The 14,171-nt window shown below is 47.4% G+C and overlaps 1 protein-coding gene across 1 annotated transcript in view; it reads right to left on the bottom strand.

The window, feature by feature from the left end:
• DOCK2 (dedicator of cytokinesis 2) overlaps nt 1-14,171 on the bottom strand; it is a 406,436-nt gene that overhangs the window by 38,385 nt on the left and 353,880 nt on the right. Inside the window, exons 34-36 of the mRNA XM_084762887.1 lie at nt 9,538-9,623; nt 3,958-4,114; nt 2,211-2,251 (exon numbers count right to left, since the gene is read on the bottom strand). Of these exons, the coding sequence (XP_084619013.1) occupies nt 2,211-2,251; nt 3,958-4,114; nt 9,538-9,623 (284 nt within the window). The remainder of the gene's footprint in view (nt 1-2,210; nt 2,252-3,957; nt 4,115-9,537; nt 9,624-14,171) is intronic.

The following is a 14,171-nucleotide window of genomic DNA, read 5'->3' as shown; positions in this document are numbered from 1 at the left end:
GGCTGAGCTCAACAACCTCCAGGAGAGTGTCTCAAGGGAGCATCCTCCCATGCCATTTCAACTCCTGAACCAGCTAAGACCCTCCTCTTCTCTCCTTTGTTAATTTTAAGGCTTAACCATCTGCTCTACAGCCCCAAAGAAGAAATGTTAATGAGCCCACCAGGGCTACTGAGTCAGATGCCCCTGCATGCTTGAATGAGGTGCCATCGGGAACAACAAATTCCATGGGCACAGCTGCATCTAAGAGGGCCACCACCACCCAATGAGGTGACAACTGTCAGAATGGGATGGGGGTACACTGTTGTGATGACTTTTCAGTTTTTCAGGGGAAAAAAAAAACCTGTAGGTTTTTTTTTTTTTTTACAAAGTGTCTAACTGTAAAAATGTTGGCAACCAATTAAAAGTGTTTTAAATATACCTGTCAAACAGAGCAAGCTTCCAGAACATCCGCTGCCTCTCTGCAACGTCTGGAGGGGGCCAATATGGCGGCTTTCCTAGATCAACACAGACCTTAATTTCCAAGCCTGTGGGGGTCTGGAACTTACCATCTGTGCTTCTGAAGTGGAAAAGAGCAGAGTTTGGAGAGAGGAAAGCCTATGCTGGGCATATAGCGTAGTCTCTCATCTCGCCCTTGGAGCAGAAGGCACGCGCACACACGCGAGCGCCCGCGCGCACACACACACACACACACACACACACACACACACACACCCCAAACAAACAAAACATCACAACAGTGACTGGAGTGACTCATCTCAAAGGCTGTTCTGGCCCTGCAGACCCCAAAGCTTTATGTGTTACAAAGCTCACAAGAGCCCATAGAATGACTTTCTCACCATAACTGCACCAGTGGCAAGCAAGAACCTACACACAGTGGTGGGAGCAGAGTGGCTTTAGCTAGACAGGCTCAGCTTTTGACAGGACACGCTGGGGCTGTGGACTCTCAGGAAGAGAACAGAGAGGCCTGTGGCCAAGAACTCGTTGTTGCTGTTTATTATAGAAAAATGTGGGAAACGACCGAACTGTTCAATAATACAGGGCTAGCTATGTAAATGACAGCATATTTTAGAAAGGAAATTTCGTAGTTTCATTACAAGCGAAGCTGTACTACATCTTGTCAAGTAAAAAAGAGTGAGGAATAAATTATTAGTAATATAACTACATTTTTGCAGAAATAGCACACATACAAAACTAGATGTATATATATATATATAAGCATAAAAAGTCTGAAATATGTATGTATTTTAGAAATGTATTTCATATTTTGTTTTGCTAGTCTGTATTTTATGAGGTTTTTTGTTTTGATAAAAAAGTCTGTTATTTTTATAATGAGTAAAAAAATAGCAGTAATATAGTTTTTTGCAGGAAAAAATATGAGCTACTGAGAAAATTGGCAAAGGAGGTTTTTTGTTCCAGGCTAATGCCTTCAGAAAAGCTTCTCATGATAAACTTAAATGTCTAGTAAATGCTTAGCAGGAAGAAGACATATGCCATGTGTTTTTTTTCCATTTTATTTATTTATTTATTTACTTACTTACTCATTTATTTGTTTATTTATTTTCCTATCATATCCATTTTGCATGTGTACATGCATATATGCATAGAGTGTGTGTGTGTGTGTGTGTGTGTGTGTGTGTGTGTGTGTGTGTGTGTCACAGCACGTGTGTGGAGGTCAGAGTACAGCGTGAGAGAATCAGTTCACTCCTTCCCCTATGTCGGTCTCAGGGATGAAACTCGGGTCTTCAGCGGCTCAGAAGCAAGCACCTTTACCTGCTGAGCCATCTCACCAACCCCCTTTCTTCTCTTCAAAGCAAGCCAGCTACGGGCTTACCATGTTCCTGGGCTAAAGAGGATCTCCCATGCTGTCTCATGGCAGAAGCAAATGAAAGCACAGCTCAAATGACACAGCTTAAGGGAAATGCACAGAGGAGGACAACAGGGCAGTCTAAGAGCTCCAGGCAGTTTGGGGGTGATGACCATGGGAAAACAGAAGGTGCCACCAAGTCTTGGGAAATCGCGAGGAATCAGAACACTAAAAGCCAGGTGCTAAGAAACCAAGTCTAAGGGGAGACCTAGGGGAGGGGAGTCGGGGGAAAGCGAGAGGGAGGGAAGAATGGGAGGATACAAGGGATGGGCTAACAATTGAGATGTAATATGAATAAATTAATAAAATATTTTTTAAAAAAGAAAATAAAAGAAAAAAATCTTACCTTATGTACATCTCCTCCCGGTTGTTATCTTTGTAGAAATTCTAGTCAGGGGAGGAAAAGACAGAATTGAGTGCTTTTCTTTGCAGGACTTTGGGGAAAGAGAATATGGAGGTGGGGATGAGAGAGAGAGAGAGAGAGAGAGAGAGAGAGAGAGAGAGAGAGAGAGAGAGAGAGATTGCTCTTGACTGTCTGAAAACCCCAAGAAGGAGAGAGAAGTTTCCTTTGCTGAGTACATACTCCTCGAAAGACTTTGCTGCGCAGGGTGCTTCCCTGACTGTACAGAGACAGACCTAGTGTCTCCCTCATCACACGTCAGGGGATGCAGCAAGCTATTTGCCGGTCTGAGTGGTAAGCAGGCTGTCAAGACCCAGGGCAGTCTATTTTAAAAGGCAGCCTGGCTTAAACATAGACACCAAGGAGCATATCCAAGTTCTGACAGCACAGAACCTTCTGGAGTTATGTGATTCCACAGCTAGAGCACTTAACCTTGAAAGTTGTCTGGGAGATACCCCAGTGCCAACTTAGGGGCTGTTGTTTCTTTATTTTTGTTGTTGTTGTGGTTGTTTAAATTTTCGGGGGTTTTGGGTTTGTTTGTTTTTTTTGGTGTTATTGTTTTTTGAGGTAGTCTCCCTATGTAGCTTCAAGCAAGTCTCAAATGCATGGTCTTCCTACACTAACCTCCTGGGATTACAGGTGTATTTAACTAGGCTGGGTTCAGAAGAGGTGTTTGTTTATTATTTATCTAACTTAAGAGTCTGTATGTATGAGTGTATGCCACATATGTGTGCCCGGGGTAGCCAAAAGACGGTCCCGTAGAGCTGAAGATACAGGTGTCTGTGAACAGTCTGACATGGCTGTTGAGAATTGAACCTAGTCTTCTAGGAGAGCATTTGGGGTGCTTTTTAACTTGCTGAGCCATCTTTTCGCAGTTGGGGGCCATTTAGATTGGTAGTCGCCTTGGACCCTGATACTGGAGGCCCTAGACTTGTGACAATTTAAAACATATCCTCACAGATTTGGAGCCAACTTAAAAGCCACTTGTGGGACGTGAGCATGCACAGGCCCCTGCAGCTTAGAGAAGGGCCCGGTGACTCGTTCCAGGCCATGCAGGCTGTGGGAAGGCAGTGTTCACCGGTCTGACGTTGCCTGATGCTTGCACTACTCCTGTCTTACTATTTTGGGTGCTCCTGTCCCAGGCATGCCCTGCTCTGGCTGATGAAGGTCAAGTTTCTTCAGCAACCTCCCAAGAGAAACCGGAAAACCCCTTGCCACGCTCTTTATGTAAATCAGGCTTGGTGGAGTTATTAGTACTGAATTCCTTTCTGCTGTGGTCAGGATTTTTAAAGTCCCTTTGGCATTCTGAAAAATCAATGGCAATATCTAAGCTGTTATAAAAGAGTCCATGTTGGATAGAAGGGGTGACAGAACAGAGTTGGAGGGGCAGAATTTATATTTCCAGAGCACCAGAAGTGGCAGGTGGCACATGCAACACACTAGTTATGCTGCTATCTTCCTTCTGTGGGATACTTGAAGTCCTTAGAGGAGGCTTGCTGAGCTCCCACTTCACAAGGCACAGAAAATATCAAGACACAGAGCATAGATGCTGAGCTGGGATTTTAACCGCCTTTGACTGAGGTCCACAGCGGTTAGCCCTGCTTCTCTTCCGTGAGCAGAAGGGAGACCCAAGCTCAGCCCGAAGTAGGATGTTGGGTGCAACTTGGTCCACGGGGGCCTTGAAGTCACTCACCAGCAGGTTCACGGTGCAGCTCATACGGTTGTCTTTGCTCTCGTCTGTCATCACTCCCCGGTAATCCAGCAACTTCTCCAGCAGCCCTTTGACCAAGCCCACAAAATTCTCCACTGACTTGGCAATGGTCGGATGCTCTGCTGTGCATTCCATCAGGCTGTGAGGAGAGCAGGGTGCTGAGTTCACACTGGGAAACTGTGTGCTTGTCTGATGGTAACGCGACACAAGTGGCCAGTGAACTGAAGCTCGGGGTTGTCATATTTCCTTCACCCAAACAGTAATCTATCCGTACAGCACAGCAAATATTTTTATACTTATTAGATTGGGAAACATAAAAAAAAAATACCATGTGTGTCTAGTGTGCAAGGATGGGACATGGTTATTAAATTTATGGCCACAGTAGTAGTACAGCAGTGTGACTATTTTGGGAAGTGATTTTTCACAACATCTAGCAATGTTTTATACGTATATATCTTCTGATTCAACAACTCTACTTCATGGAGTCTTCCCTGTGCTAAAGAAATACTTCTGGGACTCCTTCAGGGTTTATTTATAGAGTTTTAAATTGTAAAAGATAGGGAAACAGCTGGAACCATCCAAAGTGTCCATCAAGCAGAAAAAGGTTAAGCAAATTGAGGTATTTTCACACAACATGGTTCTATAAAGCCATTAAAAAGTATTAGGGAATGGATTAGTTACATAAAAAGCTCCATAAAATATATGGCCAAATGAGATGCGTAAGTATTTCAAACAATTTGCTTTCATTTAGTTAATTGTTTCAGAGCTGACCACGTCCTGAGTGCTATTCTTAGCATCATAAAAAGATTATCTCCTCTAATGTCCCACCATGCTCTAAAGAGATGGAAGATTTACAAGTGTGCCATACTAAAGGATGGCAAGGTCGCCTCACTTGCTCGAGGTCACACGGTAAATATCAGTAGCCTGGCTGTGGCATGCCATTTCTATCATCCGACACTGTGTGTGGGAACCCACAAAGTGTCCCAAGATGGATAGTCAGGAAGAATAAACACCAGCCACATACCTATGGCCCCTTCTGGTGAGGAATGCAGGTGAAGAAGGGAGGGAAGTGTTTTGTTTTTCTATTTAAACATAAGAGCATAGACTGAAAAAAAACAACTTCATAAAATTAAGATAAAAAATTTACCTGTGTCATTCTTAAAACACCCATTAGCTGCTAAGTACTACAGTAGGGATAGTGGAGTGGAGCAGCACCAACATGCGGAGAGCCATGCCTGCTCCAATGGCAGCTCTCCTCAGTCACATGTGCGGTGCCAGGCGCTGTGTTGATCCCTTGGGGGAATTTCAACAACTAGCAATTCTTCCTCCGTGTTTACAGAAGAGGACATTAAGGCAGAAAAGGGTTGAAAGGTCAGCTGGAAGTTTAAGTGGTGACCTTAGGAGTGAAGCCAACCACTGTTCAGTTTGGGGAGAGATTTCCCCCACAGATACTGCAGTCTGTTTACTGGGTTTGTTTCTAGTCATTGTCCTCTGGGCAGTGAAGTTCCCAAGAGATCTCAGGAGAAAGGGGAAAAAAAAAAAAAAAAAAAAAAAACCACACACACACAAGGACTTTGGAGGGTCATTTCATTCCAGAAGCCATGCCAGGCTGCTGCAAGGAGGTGACATCTCAAACTGTGGCTCAGAGCAGACACATCCATCTTGCCCTAGGAACAGCCCTTGTTCCCGGCTCTCAACGAGCAACGCAAACGGCCTGTGATTTACACCTGTCTGGTTCAGCGGCAGCTGTACCTCCGTCTCTGAGACAGCCACATCCAGCCCTGTTCCCCACCCTGAAGATATTCAGTCCAGCTCCAGGCAGCATTCGGTGTGGGACTCCAGGCAGAGGGGGTGCCTGGTTTCAGTCTTGGCCAGAACAAGATTTCTCGGCCCTGCACCATGCTGGACTGTCTGGGGGGAACTTTCACAATGCCACACCCAGTCTAAGTCACATCTTCAGAACCTCTAGAGGCTGGGGCAGCTGTAATTTGTTCTGAGGCTGTCCAGGAGATTCTAGTGTTTAGCCAGCATTGGGGACCACTCCCGTGATCCTCCAGCCTGTGTGGACATCATCTGAGCACCCTTCTAATGATGTCTGATTTGGGACTCTGGGGCTGGGGTCTGAGAGCCTGCCACCTAGTTTCCAGTGTTCCAGGGACCTGGGCCACCCAGGGGTGTAAGAGATTTGTCTTGAGTGCCTTGGTGTCTTTGTCCTTTCAGTGTGCACAGGAAGGCAGCTCACACCGTTGTGGATTGGTGAGCTGGGCAGTTACCCATCTACCCACTCAACCAACCTCTATTGTTCCACAAACTGTGGGGTTGGAGATCATCAAGACCCAGAAACCTGGAGGTCCTCTTTGGGCAGAGGAGGTCCACAGAGAGATAAAATGAACTCCAGTGTGCAACTGAGGACCACCCACTCTCCTGACATCATGCTAAGTCTGTTTTACTGTTCATCCCGTCTGAACCCCCATAATTCGTTAAGGTAGTCATTATGTTGACCCCTAAACCATAAGTGAAATGTGAAGCGTTTGGGACTGGATCCTGATGACTGTCCTGTCAAGGTCACACAACTCTCTCCTTTGAATCCCACAAGTGACAACAAGAAAGCTGTGGGAATTGTGGAGCCACATGGAGGATTCCTCCCTCAGCAGATGGGGTGTGCTGACCTCACCGTTCACAGGTCAAAGGCCTTAGGGACTGAAACAGTGGCGCCTCCCTGAATTACAGGAGGCCTCTAGAGGGAGGAGTCTTGTTATCCCATCCATTTGGGAGGAGAGCTTGGAGGGTAGGGAGGACCGTGATGCTCTGTCAGTCTAGTGTACTGTGCAAAAGCAGGTGGGGATTAAGATTCAGCCTCATCCATGTCTAAGCCCTGCTCCCGGGTTCAAAACTGTAGCTGACATAGGGCAGAAAGCCCCATTCTAGTCACAAATGTGCCATCTATCATCTAAGGTGAACCAGGACTGATGCTGTCTAGAGGGGCTCTAAGCAATCTCAGGGCCTGAATGAGAGACTAGAAGGAAGTGCCACGGAAACTGAGGTGACCAAACTGGAGAAACACAAGCAGCCTCGGGGCTCCGAACGACTACATTCCAATTCCACTTGGATGATAGTAGGAAGAGAATCCTAAGGCACCTGCACTATCAGCAACTGTGCTAATGAAATAAAATGAAAAGAAGCCAAGAAAGAAAAGCAATCGCGAGAAGCACCTGCAAGCCATCCGCCCCATTCAGTCCCGATGAAACACGCAAGGGGAGGGCTGTATATTTACCTCTAATTTGTAGGTAAGGAAACTGAGGCTCAAAGAGGGCAGAGGTAGGAGCAGGGCCCAGGGCCCCTGGCCATTCTGAGGAGGCCCTGACTCCAGCCAGGGTTTGGCCTGGTTCATTTGGTGTGAAAAATCATTCACACCTCTGTCTCAGGAGGAAAATAATGAGCTGCCTTTAATTTCCCTGACCGCCATGGGACTCCTTTGATAAAGAATCACTCAGGAAGGCTTTCGCAGACCCTGCTGGTAGTCTGAAGCCTGCCACGCGGCTTCATCCGCTTATAGAAATGGAAATTGCCAGAGCAAAGGAGGTGCAACTTCTGGTCAATATTTAGATTTTTTTTTCTCCTCTCAGAACTTTAAGATAAGCACTGATTTCTGCCCCTGGAGAGTCAGACTTCTCCCAGTGGTCCCCCCAACACTCCCCCAATGGATCTGGTTTGCAATATAGGTGTATAAAGAACCCATGTCCAGCATCAGACAGAGGCAGACTGGCTGAGGTGAGACCCTGCTTCCAGGGGCTCCATGGCTCCTGCTGGGCTCTGACCAGGCTAGGCAGGGCAGGGTAGGGGACTGTGATAGGAGGCCAGAGCAAACCCTTTTGTTTGTATTTGCTATGAAAGGCAAAATTTCAGAGAGGCTGAGGAAAGAGTCCAAAAGCAGAGCTATACCAGAGGCCCAGTGAGCACAGAGGACAGGAAATTGGGATGCCGGACCATTCTCCCAAGCCTCAAGAGAAGGCCTCTCAGGCAGGGCAATTACCAGGCAGCCAATGACAGGAACTGGGAGCCAGGCCGAGGGACTGAAGCACATTCATTAAACATGTACCTGCTGTGTGCCAGATGCTTCCTAATTACTCAGTCTACAAAATAACCACAGGAGCTCATTGTTTCCACTTTAGAAACGGGGATACTGAGGCCAGAGGGGTTGTGCCATTTGCCCAGAGTCATACAGCTGCAAAGTGGGGGAGCCAAGATTCAATGGAAGGTTTTCCCACCCAAAAGATACAAGTGTGGAAGATAAGCTCCCAGAAAAGTGCTCAACAACCTCAGCCACTGTGGAAGTGAAGATCAGAACACGTGGGCCCTCGGCATGCTCTCACCACGGTGGCTGTCATCGACAGGGACAGATGTTAACAGGTGATGTAGGAAGTGGAGACGTAGGAGCCCTCCTGCTTGGCCAATGGAAAAGAACATGGAGCTGTGCCTTGGTGTGTCTTTTGTCCCCCTAAAAATGCTGACAGTCTTTATCCTGATGTTACCCTATGGCCCTGCAAATTCTATGCTAAGGTACTACCTATACTCACAGAGCCAATCTGAGAGCTAATGAAAGCAGATACAGCCTAAATAACCATCAGCTGGTCAGAAAAAAAAAAAAAAAGGAATGAGTAAACAATGGGTCCGGAAGGGAGAAATCCAGAGTGAGAAAGCGGTAGTGGTTACATGGGGCTAGGAAATGGGGAGTATAACGCTACAACACACACACACACACACACACACACACACACACACACACACACACACGTGTAAAGGGCAGGCACACTTGAGGAGCACAGGACTCCTTTTGTAGGGTAACGAAAATATTCTAATTTTAATTGTTACATGGTTGCTCAGTTCAATAAACATACTAAATCAGTGAGCCGTACACTCTGGGTAGACAGAATGATACGTGATTTATGTCTTAACATTTGTAAAAACAAACCAAAAATGTCTTGGCTGCAAGTCCAGTCAGGCTGAGGGTCGCCTCCTATACACTGGACTTGGCGCTGGAGTCTTTCAGGGGTCCGCGAAGGACATCTCCTTCAAGGATGCTCAGCATCCTCTGATAATGCCCTGACTTAAACCCAATGAAACATATATCCAAGACAGTAAACCCAACTAGAGATGCACACACTGTGAGCTGCTCACAATCAAACCCGTCAAAAATGGAAGAGGAAAAAAAATGGCAGTAATTAGTCTATACTTCAGATCTAAGGAGGCTGTTTTCACACAGCCAGGTTCCTTTCTCTTTGCAGCACAATGTTTCGTTTAGCTGGCCCATCCCATCAATAGCAAAGCAGCACTACTTCCTGGGAAATGTAAACTGTCCTCCCAAGAGAGTTCATTTCAGTTCCACACTTCTGGGGAAAGTCTCCCCAGGAGGACCAGCATCTCCAGACCTCGCCGGAAAGCACTACCCTCATCCCCGGCTCCCATCCCCATCCCCCACCCTCCCCCCTCCCCTGCTCCCACCCCCCTCCCCCGCTCCCACCGGCCATTCACAGGATTCCTGGTCCTCCAGCTTGAACTTACATGGACTCCAGCAGCTGCATGTACTGCTCATCCCCTCGGCCTCCTTCCACCTCGTGGTCCAGCTTGAGGATGATTTCATTTTCAAACTGAAAAAGTGGATGAAAATCAACAATAACAACATTAGAAGGCCATGTGCCTGACCAGCCAATTCATTAGTGGAATCAGAGCATCAGGGAACAGCTATTTTCTCCTATCGCCAGTGTCTGGACCTGTGGGTTCGTGGTTGAACAGGACTCGATTCATTCTAAGAGGGTCCAGAGGGTAGAGGGGAGGGACTTTGGTTGAGGGCTAGAAAATGGTGGCATAAGAGGGAGAGAGAAGGGAGAGTGATGGCTTCTCAGGTACTATTTCGTTGAGCTTGCTTTGCAAAGCTAAACAGACATTTTGCAGGAAGATGAAAGGGGAAGGGAATCCAGGCATATACAGAGGCGGGTGACAGGCCCTGCATCAATGCTACATTGTCTAAGGCAGCTGTTATTTTAGTCCTGTGTTCCTCTCCCCATAGTCTGGTGATCATACCAAACCTAATCTCAGTCCACAGGGCTCAAGCAGGCTTGGAACACCTCGTTCGTGCCAAATGTGGTTACCTGACACCTTATCAGTGTTTTCCCACACTCATGTCCCAGGAATCATAAAGACTGATCCAGTGAGTCTAACCTGAAGCTTTGTTGGAATTCTTAGCAACAAGAGTCTTGATGCTAAACGTGGAAAGGGAATGCTGCAAGTCTGATACTGCTAAGGATGATGCGGAAGAATGTCTGCTTAGCATCATGCTTCATGGAAGGAAGCAGAGGAGGAGTCAAGACATGGACCCGATGCCACTCTGAGTCCCTGGAAGCATTTCCATTTTCATGAGTTGATGTGTGTTCACACACACACACACACACACACACACACACAAACAGAGAGAGGGAGAGAAAGAGAATTAGCCAGTGTGAGTGTATGTATGTGTGTGTCAGTTTGAAGTTTTGTTATATCCAGTGAATATATTGTTGGAAAATATAAATAAGATAAAAAGCAAATAGCGGATCTCATTTTCTCAGGATGTCAAGACTGGTAACAGTAGCAAAAGTCAGAGATCAGATGAATAACCAGAAATCCGGTGTCCTTCCGTGGTTTTGCAATTCTTGTGTAAATTCTGTTGCACTGAAATCAGAGAATGTTTTCTCCCCAGTGCCAACGTCAAGAAGCACTTTGCCCAGTGGGAATCGTGGCTCATTCAATACGCCTTCTTGAAGCATCCTACTGTGTCTCTTCTACAAGACTGTGACTCAAAACAGTTTGCATTGCCTTGCTACTTACTCCAAAGAATGCATCCAAGCATGCAGTCCACCTGTCCCATTTACTGCTATGAATGAAATTGGTACCAGTAGAGAGGAAGGGGACGTTGGCAAAGGCCTCCAATGTAAGAAGGCATCAGGGCTACGTGGCTCCTGATGCAGCTCTTCACACTTGGTCTTCATAATACCCATGAGGCCTGGAGGCCAAGAGTCAGTTTTGAATGCACCAATGTATGAGGAGGAGCCACACCCAGCCTGGCACAGCCTCCAGTAAGCATCAGTTATTGTTACCGATGAAGGAGAGGCTGTCGTGGGCCTCAGATGAATGGTGGATGCCCTTTGGCAGCCCTTTCCTATGCGTCAAGGATGGAGCCCATTGGGTCAGAATCTTGAGGTGATAAAAAGGCAGGTGACAGATTCAACATTTCCCTGACTACAACTCATATGATGTCACTGTTCCCCGACCCAGGGTACTTGGAGTCAACAGAAAGGACTAGAAAGCTCATGCTGATGGAGCACAGGCACAAAGGAGAGTTTTCTGTAAATCGCTAGAGGTGGGTGACTATTTTCTGGATGAGAGAAAGGTGGGCTTGAGCGGCGGGGTAGGGCCGTGGTGAATACGAGCGGAAGGGCGGTCCCCGTGGGGGGATGGTGTGAGCAAAGCCATGCGGGCGAGGATGCAGCATGTGGGAAAGCAGTGGAGCTGAAGCAGGGACTTTGGGGGGGGGGGGAGAGGGAGGGAGGGGGCGAGGAGAAGGGGAGGAAGGTAAGCCAGCTAGCCAGCCCCTGAATTTAAGCCTTGCCTGAAGTCTTCCCATTCCCCCTTGTTAAAAAGGAAGGATGGAAAGAAGGAAGAAGGGGGAAAAGGAGACGCAGCAGCAGGGCTATCTGGAGGGGGATGGGCTGCCAGTCTGCAAATGAATCATGTCCCTTATAGGATGCGTCTTGCATCTGTACTAATTATTTTCCAATGTCAGGAGCTGGGGGCGGGGGGGAGTCGTGATACTTAGGGCTATCTTCTGCATTAAGAACATAAAGAAATAAGCCCAAAGATGATAAATATAAAAACAGGCCATTGAGTTTGAACCTGGAGTCCCCGGCAGGTTCAGGTGTTGAATGCTTGGTTCCCAGTAGGTGGCGCTGTTTGGAGAGGCTACGGGAGCTTATGGAGGTGGGCATAGCTGGTGAAAGTAGGTCACTAGGTCTGAGCCTCTGAGAGTTGTCCAGGCCTTGGTTCCCATCATGCTCTTCTTCCGGGCCTACTGAGGCATAAACAGCCTCTGTCAAACACCAGCCACCTTTAACTGAGCTGCCCTCCCATGATGGACAGAAACCTTCTAAAACCATCAGCTGGAATAAACTTTCCCAACCTTAAGTTGTTTCTATCAGATACTTTGGCTGTGGGTGGTACAACAAGTGCAAATCCATGGGTCTTTCTTGAGTCCTTCCTCCACTCTCCTAACATACTGAAAAGGTCCTTCTAAGCCTTGGTTAACTCAACTATACTGTGAGCTGGCAAAAAATCCTCCGGCAAAGATTCTCTGCAATGGGCCAGTGGATAAATGTTAGGCCCCACAGGCAGGATGGTTTCTGTCACAACTGTGCAAAGCCAGCTGCAGACAGCACAGAAACACTGCCATAGCAGCCATCATAAAGCTGCATTTACCAAACAGGTGTCAAGGTGGCTGTAGCTTGTCAACCCCTTGTCAATACAAAGGGCATCCCAGCAGCATCCATGGCATCGCACTGTCACAAGGAGTAGAGGAGGCTTCTATAGAAAGCATTACAGCCATGTATAAACTCACAAGCACTGCGTGAGCTTCCCTCCCCACCCCCTTATCACCAGTAATGCCGCTGTTAATGCTACTGGAAAGTGGCTCTGGGTGAGAAATGGCATTTGTTGTTGCTGTTGTCATCGTCATTTGAGTGGTTCTCTGGGAAATGCAGGCACCATTCCTCCTGGTGAGATGAACTGCTCTTTAGAGAGCAGAGCAGTGGATGGGGTAAATAAGCACTTGTCTCGGGGTCACAAAAGAGCCTGTCGGGAGGGAAATTGCAGGGTACCAGGGAGGGGGCAGAGCCAGAGATGGCACACAGCTCCCGAGTCTTCCAGGATGAGTGGGAGAGTTGAGGTCTCTAACAGACACATCCTGCGCCATGCTCAGGGTGACCTATGGCCACCGGCTTTGGCATCAGAAGAATTGCTTGAGTCATATTTTGACATTTCCCCCTGGCCGTGAGGCTACCGATAAGTTGGCTGATCTTTCTGATGTCACTCTTTTTTTATTATTCATTAAATGAGGGTTGGAAACAGCACCTGCTTTGTGGTAGCAGTGTAAGACGTCACTGGGGAAGTCATGCGTGTGAGGCCAAGCTTGGTGCTTGGGGCCCAGGGGGATCTCAGTAAGTGTTGACAGTGACCACCATGGATACCACCATCCCTGTCCTGGCTACTGATGTCATAATCTCATGTAATTCTTACCTATGGCAGCAGAGGGAGATGGACAGTGCCCCCGCTTTATAAATGCGGGCCATTTGGATTGAAAAGGCTGGCTGAGCTTGAGCTAGATCAGACCCAGGGCTACAACCCTTACCAAACATACTCTGCTGTGTCACTGTGACAGTCTTGTCATGGACCACCCATCATTATGAAGCACATGGAATACAGTCTGTCTCATCCAAAGTAATTCTGTCCTCACCTCCAGCTGCACAGCTATGTCCCTTGGTCATTTCCTCGCCCCATCTCTGTCAAGTGTGTGTTTGCTGGGGAATAACTAGCAATAGCAGAAGTCAGATTTCATGGGATTCGTGACAACTAATTCAAACCAAGGGTGCGGACCCCAAACTTCCCGAGAGGACCTTCTCTTCCAGCCTTCCAGGCTTTCCCTCACCCTTCTGCTGCCTCTCCTAGCTGCCCTACAGAATCCCAGCTGTTTATCATTTGGACCCATCAAATGTTTTCTAATGAAAGCCCTGCCCAGAAGAGCTGACGGTTAGGAACCATGCGGGCTTCCTCGTATTTTTGGTGCTGACTTTAATAGGGACAGGGTATTACATGCCTGGCTGGCAAGAGGGATAACAAGGATGAGGCTGTCCGTCAGCCTTTGGACTCCTTCGTTAACAAAATGCTGCTTGGTGGGTCGAGGCAGGATTGACAGGAAATCAGAGGCGATGATGTCATGTGACAGGGGAGACCTGTGGGAATCAGGGTAGCCTTCTCTTGATCGGGCCTCTAACTGACCCCATGCATTCCCCGCAAGAGCTCAAGCTGGTGACCTGCAATGGTATAATCATCATCAACTGGAAAGAGCCAAACTCCCTCAGTTTACAGACAGTAGGTCTCTCAGGCTGCAA

This window comes from Acomys minous, assembly GCF_964271855.1.
Source record: "Acomys minous genome assembly, chromosome: 16".
In the NCBI taxonomy this organism is placed as follows: Eukaryota; Metazoa; Chordata; class Mammalia; order Rodentia; family Muridae; genus Acomys; species Acomys minous.
The sequence above is the reverse complement of the archived record's forward strand: the minus strand, read 5'-3'. Positions and strand labels throughout refer to the sequence as shown.